Source organism: Furipterus horrens, unplaced genomic scaffold (assembly GCF_987537825.1).
Source record: "Furipterus horrens unplaced genomic scaffold, mFurHor1.1.pri manual_scaffold_8, whole genome shotgun sequence".
In the NCBI taxonomy this organism is placed as follows: Eukaryota; Metazoa; Chordata; class Mammalia; order Chiroptera; family Furipteridae; genus Furipterus; species Furipterus horrens.
Window position 1 is genome coordinate 67,328,247 of NW_028327178.1, and position 23,025 is coordinate 67,351,271.

The 23,025-nt window shown below is 43.6% G+C and overlaps 1 protein-coding gene across 1 annotated transcript; it reads right to left on the reverse strand.

The window, feature by feature from the left end:
* Positions 1-12,297: 12,297 nt before the first annotated feature.
* On the reverse strand, positions 12,298-21,009 carry PAX1 (paired box 1). The gene is made up of 5 exons (XM_090285184.1): positions 20,681-21,009; positions 19,622-20,251; positions 17,955-18,097; positions 17,223-17,448; positions 12,298-12,454 (listed from the first exon to the last, which is right to left on the reverse strand). The coding sequence occupies exons 1-5, from the start codon at positions 20,961-20,963 to the stop codon at positions 12,363-12,365; spliced, it is 1,374 nt and encodes a 457-aa protein (XP_090141310.1). The 5' UTR covers positions 20,964-21,009; the 3' UTR covers positions 12,298-12,362.
* Positions 21,010-23,025: the final 2,016 nt, after the last annotated feature.

Here is a 23,025-nt window from a genome sequence, read left to right on the forward strand (position 1 = left end):
TTATTGGGGTGACATTGGTTAATAAAAGTCTATAGATTTCAGGTATACAGTTCTATAATACATCATCTGTATATTGTATTGTGTGTTCACCACCCCCAAGTAAGCCCCTACATTTTAGAATGGTTTGTTACACAGCAAAATCCAGCTGATAAATCTATGGCAATGATGTAATTGTCATGTTTAAGTGATAACTCCTCATTGCCTTGGAGCCAACTCAATGTAAGAACTCTCCAAAAGTAACATCATATAGACACCACAAATAGGTAAAACTTGAAGAGCAAAGACTCTCCACTTAGGGGCAAGGAAGAGGAGAGGATGAAACCACAGAGGGGTTTATCAGAATCTCTTAGTTTTGCAGTGATTAAGTATAGGCTCTGAGGCAAAGTATTCTGGACCTGCCATTATTAGTTGGATAACCTCAAGCAAGTCATGTTATTCCTCTGTTCCTTAATTTCTTCATCTTCCAATGGGAATAGAAATAGTACCTTCCCTGAGGCTTGTGAGGGTTGAATTAGAAAATATTCATAAAGTATTTCGAAACTTACACAACATCTAGTAAGAGCATAATAAACATTAGCCTTTATTATTGGGAGTGGATAAAGGAAACCTATGCACTTTGTAAGCACAAATTCAATATAAGATGATCGCCTATGTTTGTGCAGCCCATTCTCCCACACCTTGGCCTTAAAAACTGTAGCATTAATTGTTATTGATGTGTATCTTTTTATCTCTTCTACAAAAGCTTGGGACAAACAAGGGACTCCACCTTTCCAGTAATATCAAAGTGTCTCATAAAGAGATAAAGAGAAAGAGAGAGAGAGAAAGGTTTTCAAAATTAAAACATTTTCTCTTAATATTACTTCCTTTTTAAACCACATTACTTATTTTGAAGCAAGAATATTTTATATGTATAATGAGAATTTTACTTTTATACAGGAAATCCTGAGTTTAATGGCTCTACACTGATAAAAACAGATGGAAGTTAGACCATTTATTATTTTCATGTGTATTAAACTCTCAAAAGAAGTGCTTCACTGGACCAGTACTTACACCTGTTACAGCAATTGATAATATCACAACTGAAAGTGGAACATTTTTTAACCCTTAATTTTTCAATGTTTTTATTGTTGTTCTGTTACAGTGGTTTCATTTTTCCCCAACTGCTCTTTCCTGACCCACCCACCTCCCTCTTCTCTCACAGTCAATCCCTACCCTGTTGTCCATGTTCATAGGAAGTTTATATTAGTTCCTTAACTAGACCCATCCCCTTCTTTCTCCCCTTCTCTCCCCCCTCCTCCACTCTGGTCACTGTCAATCTGTTCCTTGTTTCCATGCCTCTGATTCTATTTTGTTCAATTGTTTGTTTTGTTCATTAGGTTCCTGTATTAGGTGAGATCGTATGGTATTTTTCTTTCTCTGCCTGGCTTATTTCACTAAGCATAATAATCTCCAGTTCCACCCATGTTGTCATGAAAGGTAGGAGTTCCTTCTTTCTTTCTGATGTGCAGTATTTCATTGTGTAAATATGCCATAGTTTTTTTGTCCATTCATCCACTGATGAGCACTTTGGCTGGTTCCAGTGTTTGGCTACTGTGAATAGCGCTGCTATGAACCTAGAGGTGCATAGGTTCTTCTGAATTGGTGCTTCAGGATTCTTTGGGTATAATCTTAGCAGTGGAATCACTGGTTCAAAAGGCAGTTTTATTCTTAGGTTTTTGAGGAAATTCCATACTGTTTTCCATAGTGGCTACACCAGTCTGCATTCCCATAAACAGTACACTGGGGTTTCCTTTTCTCAACATCCTCGCCAGCACTTGTTTGTTGATTTGTTAATGATGGCCATTCTGACTGGTGTGAAGTGATATCTTATTGTAGTTTTAGTTTGCATCTCTCTGATGGCTAGAGATGTTGAGCATTCTTTCACATGCTTATGAGCCCTCTGTATGTCCTCCTTGGAGAAGTATCTGTTAAGGCCTTTTACCCATTTTTTAATTGAGCTCTCTGTCTTCTTGGCATTGAGTCATATAAGTTCTTAATATATCTTGGAGATCAAACCCTTGTCTGAAGTATTATTGGCAAATATGTTTTTCCATATGGCATATTCCTTTTTCATCTTGCTGATGTTTTCTTTTGTTGAGCAGAAGCGCTTTAGTTGGATTTAGTCCCATTGGTTTATTCTTTTCTTTATTTCCCTTACCCTAGAAGATATATCTACAAAAATATTGCTATGTGGGATGCCTGAAATTTTAGTGCCTATGATTTCCTCTATGACTTTTATGGTGTCAAAGCTTACATTTAAGTCTTTTATTCATCTTGAGTTTATTCTGGTATATGGTGTGAATTGGTGATCTAGTTTCATTTTTTGCATGTTCTTGCCCAGTTCTACAATACAATTTGCTGAAGAGGCTATTTCACTCCATTTTATGCTCCTTCTTCCTTTGTCAAATATTAATTGGCCATAGAAACCTGGGTTTATTTCTGGGCTCTTTATTCTATTCCATTGATCTATCTGCCAGTACCAGACTGTTTTGATTACAGTGGCCTTGTAATATAGTTTGATATCAGGTATTGTGATTCTTCCTACTTAATTATTCTTAAGATTGCTGAGGTTATTCTGGGTCGGTTTTAGTTCTGTATAAATGTCTGAAGTATTTGTTCTAGGTCTGTGAAATATGTCATTGGCATTTTAATGGGGATTGTGTTAAATCTATAAATTGTTTTGGGTAGTATGGACATTTTAATGATGTTGGTTCTTCCCAGCCATGAACATGGTATATGCTTCCATTTATTTGAATCTTATTTAATTCCTTTCTTCAGTGTTCTGTAGTTTTCCCAGTTCAAGTCTTTTATTTCCTTGGTTAAGTTTATTCCTAGGTACTTTATTTGTATTGTTCCTATAGTAAATGGAACTTTTTCTAGTTTCTACTTCTGATATTTTATTGGTGTACAGAAATATCTTCAATTTCTGAATATTGACTTTGTACCTTGCAATTATGCCAAATTTCCTTATTAGGTTTAGTAGTTTTCTGGTGGAGTTTATAGGGTTTTCTATGTACTCTATCTGCCATCTGCAAATAATGACAGTTTTACTTCCTCTTTTCCAATTTGATGTCTTTTATTTCTTTTTATGGTCTGATTGCTGTGGCTAGAACTTCCAAAACTATGTTGAATAGAAGTGGAGAGTGTGCACATCCTTGTCTTGTTCATAAATTTAGGAGGAAAGCTTTCATTTTTTTCTCATTGAGTATGATGTTGACTGCAGGTTTCTCATATATGGCCTTTATTACATTGAAGTATGCTCCCTCTGTTTTCATTTTGCTGAACATTTTTATAATAAATGGGTTCTTAACTTTATCAAATGCTTTTTCAGCATCATTTGACTTTTGTCTTTCATTTTGTTTATGTGGTGTATTATATTTATTGATTTGTGAATATTATAAAGTCCTTGCATCTCTAGGATGAATCACACTTGTTTGTGGTGTATGATCTTTCTACTCTATTGCTGGATCTGGTTTTCCAACATTTTGTTGAGGATTTTAGCATCTACATTCATTGGCTTAGTGGCCTGTAGTTTTCTTTCTTTGTTGTGTCTTGACCTAGTTTTGGAACTAAGATAATAGTGGTCTCATAGAAAGAGTTTGGGAGTCTTTCCTCTTCTTGGAATTTTTGGAATACTTTGAAAAGGATAGGAGTCAGTTCTTCCCTATGTGTTTTGTAAAATTCATATGTGAGATCATCTGGCCAGGGATTTTGTGTGCCAAGAGTTTTTTATTATTGCTCCAGTTTTACTAATTGTTATCGATCTTTTCAAGCTTTCTGCTTCTTCTTGATTCAGATTTGGAAGGTTTTATGTTTCCAGAAATTTGTCCATTTCACCCAGGTTGTCAAATTTCTTGTCATATAATTGTTCATAGTAATTTCTTACAATCCTTTGCATTTCTGTGGTACCAGTTGTGATTTCTCTTCTTTCATTTCTGATTTTATTTATTTGGGTCCTCTCTCTTTTTTGCTTGATGAGTCTGTTTAAAGGCTTGTCTATTTTGTTTATCTTTTCAAAGAACCAGCTCCCGTTTTATTTATCCTTTGAATTATTCTTTTATTCTCTATGTCATTTAATTCTGCTCTGATCTTGATTATTTCCTTCCTTGTTTTCACTCTAGGCTTTGTTTGTTGTTGTTCCTCTAGTTATTGTAGATGAAAGTGTAACTCTTAATAAAAAATTATCTGTGCTAATTTGTTTTCACTTAACTAAATGGGATAAAATTCTTACAATGATGCTGAGCCTAATACAATCTGAATGATTTTCTAAGGTTATGTTATCATCGCAATTAAAAAATAAAACTTTGGCTACATTCTGACTGAACTGTAGTTCTTTTATTGATTCCAAGCACAACTCAGATACAAATGTTATTTTACGTTCCTGACAGTATCCATTCCATGAGACCACAGGGACCTAAGCATTGATTTCTCTGAACTTTTTACCTTTATCAGGCCTGTCCACTTCAGTATAAATATTATCATGAAGCCTCAACTGTTTGACTTGACTATGGTATTATCCAAATTTAAAGAGTGTGATAGTCTACTGAGCATAGCAGCCTGGAAATTTTTATAGGAAGAAATGAGTCTGGCCATAAACTATCAAATGTGCTCAAAAATAGAAATTTAAATTACCAGTGCCACTCTGGAGCTTCTTTCAAAAAATTACTGTTGGAGGGGCAGTGTTAATCATTATCCCATGGTTCAAATTACATCATAAGATATAGGAGTCTGCTCAGTTTTGAGTATGTTAGGCACCTTTGACTATTTTTAAAGTCTAAACAGAACTAAACACACATTGTAGCCAGCACATTTTCTTTTAATTTTTAATTTTATGCATATTATAAGAATAAAATACATATGCTTATAAAAATTTATTTACACTTTGCACTTTCCAATGTGTGACAATCTTCTTTTTTATGACTTTACATTTATTTTTTATTTTTAGAGACAGGGGAAGGGAGGGAGAAAGAGAGGGAGTGAAACATCAATATGCAAGAGAAATTGGTTGCCTTTGGCACAACCTGGCCCACAACCCAGGCATGCGCCCCAACAGGGAATTGAACCAGTGACCGTCTGGTTCACAGGCCGGTGCTCAATCCACTGAGCCACACCAGTAAGGGCTGTGACAGTCTCTTAATAAATTTTTAATATCTTTGTTTACTTTTGAAAACATCTGGTTTGTGAGAATGAACTCTAAATACTTTTGAGTCAGACAACTGCATATTCAATTAATGTACACCTTTCACATTTAACTGATAAGGCTACAAACATTCGAAATAAACCAATGACACCCTCTGGTGCAAAGAAGCATTGTTAAATATGATCTAGATGCATGAGTGCAAATGTTAGTAAAATATTAAATTCTGCAGCTACCTTTTAAATGTTATTTTGTCACACAAATTTGGTGTATGTTTTCTTAAGGCTTTTAGCACTTGTGGATTTTCTTTAATTAAACTTCAGCAATATATGAAGATCTCACCTACACTTTGAACTCTGAATGGACACCTGATGGAGACAGGTCATTTCTTCTCCTGACTGCTCTAAATGTTATTTAGGACCTTCAAATGGGGAAGGCTTTCAATGTGACACTCTTTCTGAAGACACTGAGTGGAAGGGTTTTGTGCTCTCTGGCTCCTCAATAGTGTGGCCCTAGTGGCAGCCAGCCAGAGAGATAGAGTCATAAATGGGGTGGATTAACTTTTTGAAACTTATTTACTGAGTAAAGAGCAAGAAGACACAAACCAAAACTCAACATGGCTGCTCAGAATCAGCATGCTAAGGTCAGCAACAGATACAACAGGCTTTTTTAGCTCCCTTTCTGTGAACGGAGTAGGACAAGGTCTCTGTACACCAGTTTTGAGTGTGTTTACTTCTCATTTATCTAGGTGGATTTGCCCCACAAAATCTACTTCAATGCAGTAATAGTGGCTATTGAGGCAATAATTAATCATTAATCATTAGTTTAACCAATAAAATCATCAAATACCCTTAAAGTCTTGCTGAATATCTCAGGACATTCAGATTTTACTCATAGCTGACACTGGTGTCTCACTCTGATGCTATTGGAAGTTTCAGTAAGTTCAGAGACTAGTGTTAGTAGTCTTGATGGTCTCTGCAATATGGTCTGCAGGGCTGTGACATGATTGATTTCACCATAAAATGTTGATGAGGAACACAGAAAGAGAAGAAAAGAAAGAAAACTGATAATAATAACAACACTAATAATGACTGACCAAGGCCTAAAGAAAGTGTTCACTCTTTACACATTAAATTTAATCCTCACAACTGTCCAGGGAGGGAGATATTAGTCTCAATAAACAGACAAGGAAACTGAGGCTGGTACATTTTGTCTAAATTTTCACAAAGTGGCACCGTTGCTATGTGTCAAAACTGAGATTTGAACCCAGACAGCCCTGCACACTTTTATGCACTACACACCTCATCTATTCCCAGACTACTTCCTACAGGGGGTTGTTCCATAGCTGATAATCAGAGTTTAAAATATGTAAAAGACCAGGTTAAATACAGTAAGAAAGTTTTGCTTAAAAAAACAAACTAAAAATGAAATTATCTTTACCCCACCTATAAGCAACCTTTTTATTTATCCTAAAATAAACAGAAAAGTGAGGAAATACTTGTTTTTCTTGTGTTTGAGTGCCTCCCTGTATTAGTCTTACTTTAATTGTGAGTTATGACTTTAAATGATTAAGTACTTCAAAGAGACCACTAAAAATGGACACATTGCTTAAAATTAGGGATATTCAAGTGCAGATTAGTCAAAAATATCAAAATTTCACAAATATAAATAAAATTTATTTTATTTCCGAAACCATCAGATTCAATTAGCATGTGTTTTAAAACTCCTATTTACTTGTTCTGTATTCAAAGAATTGGGTATATGTATATGTTGAAGCCAAAGTTAGAAGTTAAACTTCATTTTTGAGATGCTCTTGACTTCTCAGCTAATTTGATAATTCCCACATAGATGAGCCTATAAAATCCATTTTTCACCACATGCCCAGCCTGTCCTCTTTGTTTCAGAATCAGAGCATCTAATTATCAATTACTATAATAATAAAAACAACAACAAAATTACTCCTCTTGTAAATAGAGGTTGTTCACATATGGACAGATTATTGTATATTGAGAAGTTATCTTTGTTTTCATCTTTATCTTCATAGAAAAATGTGTGCTCCCCCTGGTGGTCCAAATGATAACTTTAGCGTCTTAGATCAAGGTAATCATCCTATTACAAATTTGTTTGCCAAAGAGGCCTCACTTATTTTATGTTTTATAATTTTAGGTTCCAATTCAAGTCTTTAAAAAAAATTCAATTTCCTTCAGTTTATTCAAATATTTTGCTCAATTTTCATCCAATATATTTTAATTAAACCAAAAGCATCTAAAGAATTTTTGTTTTGTTGTTTGTTGTTTTGATAAAATAAAATTTTATAAAGCTAAAACCACATCTACCAGAGACTGGGAGAACTCCCCAAAGTGAACATTATGTGGCCATTATAAGATACTAGAAATAATCCTTCAAGTCAATATATCTCACCAGAGAAAAAGGAAACAAAACGTTACAGGATGGAAGTGAGATTTAATAGCTGAATGAACACTTTATCAGCTTATTTCACCCTTGAGAAGAAACCAGAGAGTGATGGCAACTCAGGTGGTTAAATTCTAATGCAGCTGAAATTCCATCACCCATGAAAACTGTAATTGGGATTTCACTTTTGGATTTGTCCAGCCCAGAAATAGACATGTGTTCCAAGAACCACATACTGCTTCTCCTGGAGAAAGCATTTTAGAGTGAATCGGGGGTTTCAACCAGTTTCAACTCCAAAGAAGAGAGTAGAATAAATTGAGTATAATTGTTCCAAGTGTTTAGAACTCCCAAGCTAGATTGTGGCTAAATGTGTGGTTCTCATTTTAATGCCTTGAAAAAAAAAGACAGTGTGATTCCTCCTTGCTTTGCCCTTTGAAAAAAATCAATAACAGAAGGATTTTTTTTTAGTTGTGATCCAATAGTTTGGCCAGAAATATCTCAATCACAGGACATTACTTCAGTGAGTGAGGCTATAGTTCAGACAGCAAGGTCAAGGTGAAGAACAAGTATCACTTTGTGCATAATTCCCACCCATTAAAAGAAGAGGATCAAATGTTTCTCATTACATAGTCTGTCTGGATACACAATCCTTTCATGTGCCCCTCGGGTGCATTTTGGCAAGATTCTAAATTCATAATATCCAGCATAACATGGAGCACGTAGGGTTTCTTTGGAAAAGAAACCCAGGCACTATAACAATTCTAGTTAGAAAAGCTGATGCCAGGAAACATACAGTGTGCTGTTTGATTAAATAAACCTCATCCTCTTTACCAGGAGTCAAGAACAAGTAAACATGGAAACATGCTTGTCAATGAACAGGGCTCATCCATCAGGAGGTTAATTCCACATGAATTTCAAGTGAACTTGGTTTTTATATTTTATTCTTATCCAATATTTCTTCAAATTTCTTCCTCACTGCTTTGTCTCCATCCCTCTTTTCTAACCTAGAAATACTGACACCCTTCAGGGAAAGGAAAATGGCACTGGTCAGCCCCTTGAATGTTTGGATGCTCTTCAGTGAACTGCAGAAAAAGTAGATTTGTCTCCATAAAGGACAATGCTCTGTATATCTTGCCTTTCTCTGTCGTTTTCTGTGGTTTTCTCCCCTTTCTCCTTGCCAAAAGGCAGCCATCTTTCTTTGAGAAGTTCTTGCAATCCGTTTAAAGCATGAAGCTGGCTCTCTTTACAAATACTATTTTTAATAATCTGTTTGATATGCACCTATTCAATTAAATAAAGTGAATACAGTGGAGCTGAAGCTCCTGGTATACAAAGATCAGCTCTCCAGACCACATCTGTGTGTATCTATCACAGCTTTTCCTGTTCACTTTTAAATAGCACATACACAGAAACAGAGATATTCTGCTGTCTGCATTTTTTTTCTTGGAAGGATTCATAAAAGACTGTTACTAAGTTCACCTTTAAGGATGGAGATGAGGTAGAAAAAACTTTCACTTTCATCTCAATGTTTCTGTACTGCTAAAATTTTCCAAAACTCTGTATATATATATATTACTTTGATTCTTTCAAAAATCAAAAGACTATTTGAGTGATGATGTCTTTTATATTTTTAGTAGTTTTCTATATTTAAAAAAAATCTTCTTAATTTCAAAAAAAATTAAAAGGCAGGTGCCAGGACAAATTCAAGTTTCCTCTGGGGAGCAATTCTTCCTCAAATTATTCTACCTGACATGTACTATGTAATTTTATCATGAATCCCAGTGCCTCCTCGGATCCATATGCATGGAGAAAAAAGTACGATATTCTAATGAGATCTTTTGAAAAATGTTTAAATTCTAGACCCCCCATCAACCACAGAAATGACTACCCTACTTTTTGTTTAACAGCAAAATTATCTCCAGGGAGGTGAAGCAACTCCAGGGCCAGCCTTTCTCCAGGTCAGATCACTGTAGATTCCACAGGTCACCACACTGAGGCATTCATTTCATAAGTAGAAATACAAAGTTTCAGAGAGGTCACAGACCTCCAGCACACTTTGGTGGAGCAGGGATTTAACCCAAGCTTACTAGCCCTCAGCCTCAAGAGAAAAGTGATATCCCAACATATCCCATGTGAAATGTGGCACTGTGGCTGAGTGCTCCCCTCCTCTGTGAATGTTCAACCCAGAGCCAAGGAACTGGGAAAGGCTCACCTCCAGCGCAGGTTATGGGGAACCACAACGGACAGATTTTAAAAGTTCCTCACTTTGAAGGTGGCATTTACAACACTGGCACCTTCCATCATCCTGGGTTGCTTTCCCCAGCTCTATTCACCCTTCACCGGGCAGTCCAAAGACAGAACTGAGAAGTGGCAGGGAAGTGGAGATTAAGGCAATTCAGAGATAGAGGCTGGTTATATAAATTTTTCTCATTTCTTCAGAAAAGGCTGAAATGCCTTCTTCCTGGCCCAGGCAAGCCAATCCTCCTGTAGGCAGCAAAGAGGGACATGAAAATCCTGTGGATGGTTAAGCATGTAAAGCTCATCCAAGCAAGTGATAAGGACAGGGGACTTGAAAGCATGCTTCTTTTTCATACTTATTCCTATTATCATTGCGACTAGCTTTTCTGCAGAAAATGCTGACACTTTAGGCTGAGGACCCCAGGTTCAAAATTCAAGCACTAATCCTGGCTCTCTGATGAGATGAGATCAACCCAATTTTCATGCTCAAGCCCTGTAACTTATAGCTTGCTGTACAGGCTGAAGAAAATAAACCAAATGGCTAGCCCTCAATATTCCTATCTGTACAATGAAACTTTTTTTAAAGACAAGAGACTTTGAAACCGGGGGAAAGTTTCTATATGAAAAAGGCAGATGTTTCTTTATGATTAATACCTTCAGCGGGTATGACTACATGATACAAAAAAATAATTTCTCCACTGGTTACCTCCACACATCCAAATAGGCAGCTCCACTTACAAGCAAAACCTTCAATTCAAAAATTTCTTCTGTTAGTTTTAGAAAACCAAACACAAGAAAACAAAACAAAACAACTTATCAGAGACCTCTTTGTAGTTAGAAATACCTCGATTATTTGGTAGCCTGGGATGATTTTCTTTAGCTTTCAGAATGTTTTGAAAAAGTCCTCCATTTTTTGCTCACTGCCTTTTGGCCATTTTGTTTCTCTTAGAATTAACTTCATTTAGGATGATTTCAACGTATTGCCTCTCTACCTCAGTTCCCCAGGGCTGACCTGGAATTTTCTGGGACAAATTTCTGGAAATACTGCTCGCATTTCACTTTCTCTTCCACCTCCTGCCCAATCTGGCTGTAAGTGCTAATGAACACACCAATACAATAATTTTATTTAAATAGCGTTCATGCTGGAAACTCAGGGGTTGAGTAGGTGAGGCATGCCTACCCAACACTCCAGACTGGACATAAACTTACTCACTCTTACAAAGCATTCAGATGCTTTCCTTTATTTAAAGGCAGCTACACTTAACAGGTGATGTCAGACTATTACCAGTGACATTTTCATGACTACAAAAACTGCAGTTTTATGTCCAAGGTCCCAGCACCAGTGCACCTGAAGTTGGAAGCAGTTAACTGCTCTTGTGTCCAGCTCTAGAAGGCACTTCCCACAGTTTTCTGACCCTCACCCCTTTCAAACCAGAAACTAGATTGCACTTTTGTAACCCAGAAGCAGTCTGCAGTTATAACAAATGTGCTGATCTGCTCCCCTCCAACATCAGAAACAGTGCTTATGCATTTACTATGTGCCAGATTCCCTCAGGTTGTTAGATATACAGGGGCGGGAAGAGGCAACTCCAGGACAAGCAGTTTTCTAACTAAGGAAAACATCAATGACCCCATGCCCCTTTCTCCTACCCCACCCAATCTTCTTTGGGGTGACAGCATCTCAGAAGAAGCAAAGAGTAGCCCAGTCACTGGGCACTTAGAAAATACAGATTTCCAGACAATATCTTGGGGGCAGGGTTGAGGGCAAGTCATGGGGTTTTGTTCCAGTTAATTATTATAAAAATATATAAAGCTGTGGCCTCTCTGTTCTCTTTTTAAGTTCCAGGTACCTCATTAGGGCTGAGGAATACAGTGGGTGGAAGGTAAAGAGTCACAACTGCTGCAGGAGGAACTATCACTGAGACCATGTGAGGCTCCCCTGGGTGTGAAGAAAGAAGTAGGAATGAAAAGAAATAATCATTGTCTGTAAAAGGCTGAAAAGAGAGAAGGTGATGGACGTGGCTGGAACACGGGAAAGAGTACAGTAGACAGGGCAGAAAGGGAAGAAGAGAACAGGGGGACTGAAGAGGGAAAATTTTAAAGGACAAAGGGAAGAAGAAAAGGGAAAATGAGGAAGGAAAGGAAAGTAGGGTAGGAAAGAAGGAGGAAGGGAAGAAAGAAGGGGCTGGAGGCGAAAAGGGAAAGAGAGAAGCAGAAAGAATTTCGGACAATCCTAGAAGGAGGAAAAAGTTGATGGAAGGAGTCCACGTCGGAGTGAAGGTCATGCCAAAGATGCAACAGTTGAATACCAAAGTTCAGAAAAGCCTTAAAATCTTGACCCACAACTGAAGTGTGGCCCCGGGGGAGTGGGTTAGAGCAAGGCCTGGGGCTGAAGGGGCTTGTCGCCGCAGCTGGTTCCCAGCACGTCTTCGGCGTGTCCTGCGGCACCGCTCGGGCTGGAGGGCGGAGCTGTGCTTCCGGGTCAGCCGGCCAGTCGGCCACCTCATCCCGGCTCCGGCTCAGGGCAGCGCTACCCCTAGGAGGTGGAGGCCGGGATGGACAGTCCATGTAAGCTACTGAGGCTGTCCCGGGCCTTGCGGCCAGGGCTGGGCGGCTTCCGGTCGGCCACTGCGGGAAGAAGCACAGGGGAGTACGGTCACTGCACGGCGCGGCGCGGAGCCGGAGACCCGGGGACCCAGGACGCCCACAAAACAAGGGGACCGCGCGGGGATCCGGGGTGAACCTGCGGCGCGCGCTAGATGCGTCAGAGATCTGGAAGTGGGGAGCAGAGTCCTGCTCTCTTGGACTGCCCATAACGTCCGTCGGTGCCCACCCTTCCTCCTCCCCTAACGGAGTCACTTGCGAGGGCAACCATAACAAGCAACTCTCCTCGAAAGGCCATTTTGCTGATTCTCCCAGACCGGTGACCCGGTACAATTCCCTTTGCCACGCGCTTAATAAAGGAGTCGCCAGGTGCAGGGAGGTGCTGCGCTTACGACTCGTGCACCCCGTAGCCTGGGAAGCTCTCATATCCGAGACCTCTCGGGGAAGGAGCAGGAAACTAAGATCTGCACACCCGCTCCTCCCAACCCCATCCATCTCCCCCGGCCCCCAGCCAGCGCGCACAAGCCGGAAGAGCTAGCTGCCAGTGCATCGGGTTGGCTGTCCCTCAAAGCGGCCTGGGATGCTCTCTAGGCAGGGGCAAATCGAGTAAGGTGCGGGTCACCAAAGACACGCCCTGGAGAGGGCTCTGGGCAGCCAGGAACTTTCCGACAAAGGAAGTGGCGGCTCTTTAAGTGGACGGCCGACTTCGTTTTCCTCCGCGGCCAGAAAATCCAGATTCCCTCACCACTGTAGGCACAGCACATCCTGGGGTCTAGTGGGGCACGGGATTAAGTGGCGGTAGGCTAGACAAATCAAGTGGCATTGTGTGCGTTACTCTGTTATTGGGGGTTTAGGGTAGAGGCCCGAGTTTTGCTACTGGAAGCCAAAAAACTGACAGCATCATTGCGCAACCTGTTTTTCCTTCTCCGACCCCTCGCCGCTCAATACGAGGCACAAGCTTGTTTACAGCTAAAGGCGCCTATTTTCAACTATTTTTCCCCACCAAATCCTCCTTTGAAGGGTGTCTTGGAGCGCCTCATTTTGGGGTGAGGGAGGACTCTAGAATTTTTTTTCCTGCAGCTACCCTAGCCCCAGGGGCAGCCTACTGTGAGTTTGAGGAGCCGAGCGGTACACCTCTGCACGAGGGATGCAGGTACCCACACGCACAAAGGCATGCACACACATCTGGTTTCTCAGAGGTTTCGAAGGGATCTAAAGACCTTTCCAGGGAAGAGTGACCCCTCCACTCTCCCCTGCCTCGCCTCCCCCAACCTCACCCCACACCTCCACACCACCTCTCAGCTCTCTTTCCTAAACACAGTTGTGGCCTCTCAGCCAACAGTTCTCAGACCTTCTCTCCTCTCTGCAAGGTGTTTAGAAAATATCTGAAGAGACGGTTTCTCAGCCTAGACCCGGTTGCCTTAGAGACTAGGGAGAAAAATCGTGAAAAGTAAACACCCAGGAGCCCAGAGACAGATTCCACCCACTCTGCGTGGCAAATCCTGTCGCTGCGTTTTTAGCTCTGTCCACGCCAGTCCCTCCCTATAGGGCCTCTCCTACCTTCCTTTCCCACAGCAGGACCTGGGGCAATGAGAATCAGTCAGAGGCTGTGACCCCAGTGCACTGGGCGATTTGCAAGAGCTTTAACTTAATCTTAGGGGGACACGCCTTTTTTAAATATTCGGACTGCGATGTCAGGGCGGAGGAAGGCAGGGTGTCTGGGAAAGAGTCTCCCAGGGCTGGATCAAATGAGACCCGCGTTGCCTGCCGCTGGACTCTCAGGCAAACGCCTATGCCCTAGTGCTCTCTGGCAGAGTTTGCTTTTAGGATCGATTTTTCAAGAACTGATCCTGATCAGAGATACCTGGAAGGAAGCTGAAAGTTATCAGTAATAAATATAAACAAAATTTTCTTTGAACCTATGCAATTCCTTATATATTTGATTTATAAATCTTTAGTCTTTCCAAACCCCGGCTGGGAAGGATTTTAGAACCTTGAGGTTTTGAAGTCCTCTGAAAACACACTGTAAATACTAGTTGTCTAGAGGGAACATCTCGGGAAGTTTGTCACCTATGGGGTGGGGAGGAGGTGGTCCTGCCTTGGCTATGAGAAGACATTTGGATAGGTGTTGAGATTCACAGCAAAACAGCGCCTTCCCAAATGTAGATAAACTGGGACTTTTCTATTCCCTGGGTTTCCAAGAATTAAAGTTTGCTTTCATGGATGGGAAATGTAGATTATACTTTCTTGCTTATATAATAGGACACCCACAGGCACTACTCTTTACCAAGATAAAATTCATAAATTGTGATGCTTAATTTGGCATTGGGTTAGATTACCTTTAAGGTAAACTCTAAGTTCATTTGCACCTGATTTGGAGGATATATGGACTAGATGATCAAAAGTATTTGTTTTTACTCAGCATTCATGATATTAAATTACTTTCAGTAAAGAAATTTTTTCCTACAGGAAAACTAATTCAGTAAATGCTATTCGTACTATTGTTATTAACTGAACAACAATTAAATATAGTAATATCCTTGTGGGATTGTTTAAATATGATTTTAAAGCAATAATTAGGTGGGGAGTAAAGCAGTGATTTGGATTCCTTTACTTTGTAATGTTTCAAAGACCAGTTGGGGAAGTGGAAGGTCTTTGAAGTCAGTTTTTCTGCCAGTAAGAATAAAAATTCTTAACCCTAATAGGTATGTAATTCTCATTATTTTTGTGTTCCTTGTTCAAAGACAAACACTTGTGTGCCAGTATGAGATATCACTGTTTAATGATGGGCCTCGTTTATTCGATGATCCTTTACTTATATCTTTAAAGAACTGTGAGGATCAGGAAATTAAGTTATTAATTTCATAACAAATATAGCTAATTCTTGCTACAGACTTTGAAAATTAGTGAGGTGTTTCATAATAGGAAGTGAATATAATGGTAGAAAGGACATGAATGCAAGTGCCATTCAATAGCCCTGTATTTCTAAAAGGAGTTTCTTCTAAAGAAAATCAACCACCAATGAATCCCCACCACAATTAACTCAAATTAGTTTAGAATTCAAAACTGTGTGTTTTAACTTTGGATTGTTACCTACAGGTCATAATTTGTTGCTAATGTTGAGCTTAAAATGCCCCAGAACAAAGTGGCTCTGTTAACAAAGGACTACATTGCTCTGAAAATAGTGAGTCCTTTTCTAAATCTTCTTTCTCCTTGAGATCAGCCCTGGGGAAAATCTTTTAAATCTGTAAATACACTTTTCTAATTCAAATGATTAATTAAATCTAATTAAATGATTTGTATAATGAAGTAAATTCATTTCAATTTCTTATTCAAAGGTAACTTCAGTTGTCCAGAAAGCAGGTAGATTTGAGGCCAAGGACAAGAAAGACCTTAAGCAAAGCTATTCACCCTGAGTCACTTTATTGTTCCTTAAATGTAAAGCTTTAGAGGAGTTCTAATCCTCAATTTTTTAAAATTTTCTTTACTTGGATTTTCCTGTAAATGAGCAACTGATATATATTTTTTAACTTAGTTCAAAGCTTAAAAGAGTCTTAATTCTCAATTTTTGTAATTTATATTCCATGTTTGTGCTTCAGGAAAGGTGAAAATAAAAAATATTTTTGTTTTTGAATGATTTCCTTGACTTATTGATGGCAGCTTAATATATTCACACACACACACACACACACACACACACTCAACTCAGGTCAGGCTACTGTGTCTCTTTGGAAATAAAGTGTTTGCCTGCCCTCTACTTCCACCTTGGTAGGTATGAGATGGGTATGACTGGTAAAGATCCTTCTGGAACACCCCTCTGCCCCAGGCTGACCCCAGGCTGGCCCCAAGGTTTGTGCTCTGTCTCCCTCACTGCTGATGCTGGGACTCCCTGAGGTGACTTCTTCCTTTCTCCAAGTAGTTGAAGTTGCATATTTCTGGTGATCAGAACATATTGCAGGCAGATTTTTTGAAATTAGCTAAATCTGCTAATTTCCTCTGCTATGAGAAAAATTAGGACTCAAGGGCAGGTGAGCTTTTCCCAATTTATAGGAAAAACTGGAACTTGAAGGTCAATGTAAGAAGACGCCCCTCTCACTGTTGACCAGCAATTAAATACCTTAAATCTATTAGTTTGCCTTGTCATGGAGAAGGGGGGAGATAAGGAGAGAGAACTACCAAAAAGAAGCACCTCAAACTACACAGAGTTAAAAAAAAAAAAAAAAAGACTAAACTTAGGGACACATTATAGAAATGTTTTCTTTTTCCCAAGATTGAGGGTCTAGTTGGGGGGTGGCGGAGACCTGGGAAGAAACAGATGGGCAGTTCCTGGAAAGATCCAGTTTTGGATCCAGATGGCAGAGCAGGTCCACCACAGAAGGCAAAGCTTCTCAGGCCACAGAAAGGTAAATCTGAATGATGCTTCTAGACTCTTCAAGGGATGAAGAAATGAGATGCAGAAAGAAGCAATAACTTGGCCAAGAGCACAAGAAGAAAATCCAAACCTGACCCTCTTTCTACTCTATCTGTACAGGTTTGTGTTTTGAGGGGAGAGGGCAGTCCTAGGGCCTCTCTCAACCCATCTGCCCTTCTAGTGATAGGGTATCAGAGAATCGGGCATACACTTATTAGAAATCAATCTGCTCCAAGAAGCTACAGGTTTAACCCAGAGGAAGGAAGGATTTATGCTGGGTACCAGATCTCTCTCACTGCCTTTCCCCAAGATTACACCCCCTCTCTTGAACCCTTCCTAACCTCTGCTTTCATTTGACTCATCCCCACCCGCACCCCTTACCTTCTGGGTTGGAATGCTTGAATGTCATCGTGGCCACAGCGAGCTCCCCGCTGTGCACTGTGACGCTAGCCCCGGAGGGCGCCAGCTGGGGGGCCTGCGCTTGTGGCCAAGGCGGTCCCGGGGCCAGATAAGCCCCTGCCGGCGCGCTGTATACGCCGTGCTGGTTGGAGGCCGGATAGGCGCATGCCGGGAGGAAGCCGCCCACTGCAGAAATGCCAGACGCCGACTGTGAAGATGGAGAGCGACAGACCATCAGCAGGCAATCCAGCCGTCTTCTCCAGCATATGAAGTTACTGAGGAAGGAGATCTTTCTTTCCCCCTTCTGTCCCCTCAATTACCCCCACGCAAAGCTTGGCCCCTAATTTTCCTAGTAAGGATTCTGGCAAAGTTATTTTCACTCAAATTGTTATAAATAATAATGTGAGGAGAGGGGGTCATGGTATTCACCAACCAAGATGTGAAGAGAGTCCTCAACCGTCTGTGTAATGAGTTCAAGCTTTTATAGCAGAAGTACCTTGGCAAAAGGCAGCCCAAACTTCTCTAAAGCCAACCTCCCCCCAAGTATGCACTTAAGAAAAGAAGAGAAAATGCCTTGGGGGCGAAGGGTGGCCAGGTTGCCAGAAATCCCGACACCCCTGGCCTGGGGGAGTTTTTTCTCTCTTTCTCCCACCTTCCCTCCCAATTCTTGCTCTCATCAATTAAGTAGATCTCCTTCCCTCTACCCTTGGTTACCTGAGTGTACTTAATGTCCGCCTCTAATGCGGGTTTCTCGAGCCCATTTACTGCTGGGGTGGCCGGGAAGGCCGTACGGTTCACACTGGCCCAGTCTTCCATCTTAGGGGAGTAGGTGGCACCTTCGTTCCCGGCTAAGGCCCCTGCAGGGACACAGGACGATTTAGTAGGGATATCCAAATCTACACTGGGCTCAAGCTCGACCCTTTGGCCAGTCATCCACACAAGTGCCTACAAGCCCTTAACTCATTTCTCAGGGCGATGGAGTACAAGATTTTGCTTTCACTCCTAGAAGAGCAGAGGTTGCTCCTTGCTCCTCCAAGCCTGCAACCCACTTCCCTCAAAAGAAATTTATGGCGGGGAGGTGGCCTGCGAGACAGGGATTTACTCAGCCATGGCACCTTTCCACTGTCCAGAGGAAGCGCCCAGTAAGATTCAAATTCAAATCCAAAGCAGTTTCGTGAGAATTATTGGGTTTCTCAGTCTCAGCAAGTGTCTGGAAGGCTGGGAGACAGTTCTACTCAAAACTGCCTCTGGAGACATCTGGAATCTCCCAAAAGAGGTGTCAATTCAGTGACCAGCATGCATTCCCGGCACATGTCTGCTCCTTCTGCGCCTGTGCGCCTGCGAGAAACCCAGAGAAAGCCTCAGTATTGAGCTCAGACCTGATGAGGCTACCTTCCAGCCAGCTCCCCACAAGTTGCTCCAGTGGAAGCTTTGGCCCCAGCCGGTGGCCCAGGCTGGGTTTGAGGCACACGAAGAAACAAACCTTGTTTGCAGCCTCTGCAAGGTGTCCCACTGCCACTGGGGCTAAGCTTTCAGTTTCTTTCCACCGCCTCTACCATCTCCTCTCTTGGGCTATGGTGAATTTTGCTTCTTACCCTCCTCCTCAGTGTGCTCACAAAAGAGCATGCCATCCCTTACCTGGCTGCTGGAAGCAGGGGGACAGTTCGAAGAAACGGGGCACTCAGTCCAGCCCACACACGATCTTCCCAAGCTCTGCATCAAGGCTGCACCAATCTTCTCTCCTTACTCTACTCCCTCCCTTCTCTGAGAGATATGACCACAAGTTTGCCCAGTTCTAATTACAGGCAAAGGGCAAATCTTGTGAGCTTCCACTCCGAAGACGGCTGCAGCCCTGGGGTGCCATCAACGGAGATCCCATTTGCAGACCCTGCAATAACGTGGGGCCTGCCTGAGATCTAGGTCACTAGACAAGACCATCCAGGTGGCCCCTTTGCCTTTTACTCAAAAGAATCTTTCGACTTGAGAGGGACAGAACCTTTTGGGAAACTGAGGAATCCCAAGGACCCTTAAGAAGGAGTCAAAGAACTGACCAAGGTTTGTTTGGTTTAGATCTGGTGATAGGGGTTTGCATATTTTTTGCAAGAATGAAAAAAAAAAACGCAATTTCAAGCCTCAGAATTTGTGGTCGAAGATTGCTCTTCCATTTGGGAAATATTTTCCATATTTGCCATAAAAAGTTCAAGATGTGCAAGGGATTCCACATAACGCCCGTGACCCTGGGCCTCCCTGGCCAGCCCTAGTCTTCCCCTGAGCCAAACTGGTCCAAGGAGGGCGAGGAGTTACCCCTTGCCCTCATGTCCACCCCCTAATCTCCGATTCTGCCCCTTCCAAGAAGGTTACAGAAGGCCTCCACGACTGACCTGTTTGCTCCATAAACGTCCGGATGCCCAGGATGTTGCTGACCGAGTGAGCTGAGGGCCATGAACGGGGAATGCTGATGTGGCCTGCTGTGCCCGGGACGCCCTGGTGGCTGCCCATTTTGGCGCCGGTGGGCGACATGGGGCTGGGGTAAGGGTACTGATAGATGTGGTTGTAGGGCAGTGCCGGCTGTGGCGGCGGCTGCTTGCTTGCCTCGTAGGGCCCAGGCTGCACCAAGCTGCCAATCTTATTGCGCAGGATGCGGCTGATGGAGCTCACAGAGGGCACGTTGTACTTGTCGCAGACGCCATCGGCCAGTAGCCGGTCGCGAATCTCCCAGGCAAAGATGCCAGGGTCGCCCTGCTTGTAGTCCCGGATGTGCTTGACTACGTTGGGGGTGGTGACGCGAGGTTTGCTGCCTCCGATGGCCCCTGGCAAGATGGAACCTGTCTCGTTGTAGCGCGCCAAGATCTTGCTCACGCAGCCGTGGGATACGCGAAGCTGCCGGCTGATGTCACAGGGTCGGATGCCCAGTTGCGCCAGCTCCACGATGCGCAAGCGGACGGCGTTGGGCAGCGGGCGGCCGTTGACGAATACACCGCCCAGCTGGTTCACCTCGCCATACGTCTGCTCTGCGGACCCGCCCGAGGACAATGAGCGAGAAAACAAGAAAACATCGGCGGGTTAGCCAAGGGTGGTTGTACCCGGTTAGAGGCCGCACCCTGGTGCGCCTCCGAAAGTGCCCAGTGGTTACCCAGAATCTGCGGACAAACAGCTTGTGTACGCCTCTGAGTGTGGGCGCCGTCGTAGGGATCCCGGAGGAGGGCGCGAGCGCTACAACCTTCCGTGCCCTTTTGGCGCGTCTCATTTGAGGCGTACCAACCCACAAAGCGCCGAACTGCCCCCACCTCGCACAGAAGGCAGAGGACGTGGGGATGTGCGGCTCCTCCGGAACCCAGGACCTGGCGTCCCAGAGATAAACAGGCCAGAGGAAAGAGAAGCGCCAGGACACAACACACCTCGTCCTCCCACCGACACCCTGCCTGCATCTAGCCCCTTACCCATGGCACTCGGGCCAGCCAGCTGCCTGGCGCCGGGGCGGCCGGGGCTGAGCCCAGCGCAGTCCGGGAGAGGTCGGGCGCCGCCGCCGCGGGAGAGGCATAGAGGGAAGTCGAGCGCGAGCCGAGAGCCGCGGCGACCGGGCCGCGGGCTGGAAACGCGTTGTGCGCCGCCGCCAAGCACGCTGCCGCCCGCCTCCGGGCCCGCTGCCTGTGCTGCGGCTGCCGCCGCCGGCTCCCAAGACACTCTCCACGCCGGCGACCCCAGACCCAGGGTGAACTTCATCCGATTAAGAAAAATTCGTCTGACCCGGAGGCTGCAGCACGAGAGGATCAATTTTACGTGTCCTCCACGTCAATCTCGGCAGTCGTGCAGGAGACGCGCGAGTTGGCATCTCATTGGTTCTCGTCACTGCACCCCGACACCCCCCCTCCTCTGTGAAACTCTACCCCCTCCTCCCATCCTCCCCTTTCGGCCTTCCTCCGAAACCCATCTTCATCCCCATCCTCCACTCCCCAACACACACACACACACACACACACACACACACACACACAGTGCTAACCCTAACTGGTCCCGGGACTCGCTCTGCTGCCCTCGAAGCCTTTTACCCTTCCCATTTTGATAAAGATGAGGTAGTCATTTCAAATTGATGAATACTTATTAGCACTAGTACTAGTTTGGGACTTAGTTTTACTATCACCCCCACCGCCATTACTGCTAAAATACCACAGGATTAAAGTTGATCAAGGAACGATAGTCAGTGTATGGCGTCAGTGCACCATTTCTGAATGTGCGTTCAGTGTGACTGGCCCATGGCTTTTGCCGTGTCCCATTTCTGGTCTACACGCCAATCCTGCTTTCGGGAAATCTTTACGATGTCTAATAGTCAGCCCCTCCCTTGGGATAATGGTGTGATTTCAGTGATGTGAGAGGAGTTCATTCTAGATTCTGTCTCCTTGTGAGCAGGCCCATCCACCTGAACTCACTCCACTCTGAAGTAACACAGGAGGAAGGCCAGAAAGAGATTCCGATCTTCTGCCCCCGCCCCAGGGACGTCCTGGTGACCCCAACTTAGCCTAGGAAGGTCGCACGCTGTAGCCCTAGGTCTAGGCTTGAAAGACAGTTCCTTTCATCCAGGCCAGGAACCCAAAGTCCTCCCACACCTGAACTGCTTGGCCTCACCTTTCACACAGCATCCGGGACTTTCAGAGGGTCTTTGTTAAACCACTGAAAGGTCTTTCCCCCTCCATTTAAGGTGGGGAGGGCGGGGTGGTGTGCAGCCCTGAACTCTAACCTGTGCATGAACTGTCAACTCTCCTCTATTTCTATCTTGCACCAACGCCCCTTTCTGGACTTTCCCAGCCTGTATCGCTAACTGTGGCAGTCACAGAGTGAGCTACGCAGTGGAGTCAAAGAGAGCGCAGGTGGAGAAAAAGCTTCTGGTTTCGCCCTGAACTGACGCAAAGAGACCTCGACAAAGAAGTTCCCAGCTTGGAGCCAGTAAGCCAAGGGGCTTTAGGCTGAACGTACAAAAACAGGAAGGGCGGCCGAGGAGGGAGCCTAGGAACAGCCTCGGTTCTCAGGGCGCCCCTGTACTCCCAGCTCTCCTCACAAGACGGGAAGAATTCCAGGCTGGCCTGCCCCAGAGTCTAACGCTTGGGAGCTGGAAGATAGCTGGGCGGTGATGCTGCAGGAGGCGTAGTGTACTCGCCTCCTGACCCCTTTCTCTCCGCTGCGGGACCAGAAAATGTCTCTGGCAACGAATTAACCTGCCCGAATGTGTCAATTAAGAGGACCTGAACTATAAACCCTGTGCTCTCTGGAGGGAGGGCGCGGGGCCCGGGTGCACTGCAACCGAGGACACAGGCAAAAATTATCTTTGGAAAGAAAACCCAAGTTCAAAAGAGGTGAGGACTCTCCCCTTCCGCAATACGGAGAACATAGTGCAGCCTCAGGAAGGCCACATGGACCCAGAAGAAGACTGTCTGTGCAATGGCAAAGAATCAGGTACTTTTGAGAAGACTAGGCCAGTACCTGACTGCGCGGGGTCGGGGTAAAGACAGGGTAAAAGGATAGCTTGAAATACGGTGGGCAAACCGGAGCCAAGAGTTCTGCAAAGATACAGAGCAGAAGATTGATTACGTGCTGGCTGTGGGGTTCTCTGAGGCTGTGCACAGTGTGAGGCGCCCCGCCCAGTTCTGTCCAGGTTATTTGTACCCTATTTGTCCCTGATCTAGACTTTTGTCCGCCGAATTTCAAGTCACCCTGAATATCAAAAAGGCTGATTGCTGGGTCTGGGAACCGCAGTATGCATAACCTAGTGCATCCCAGAGATAAGGTGAAA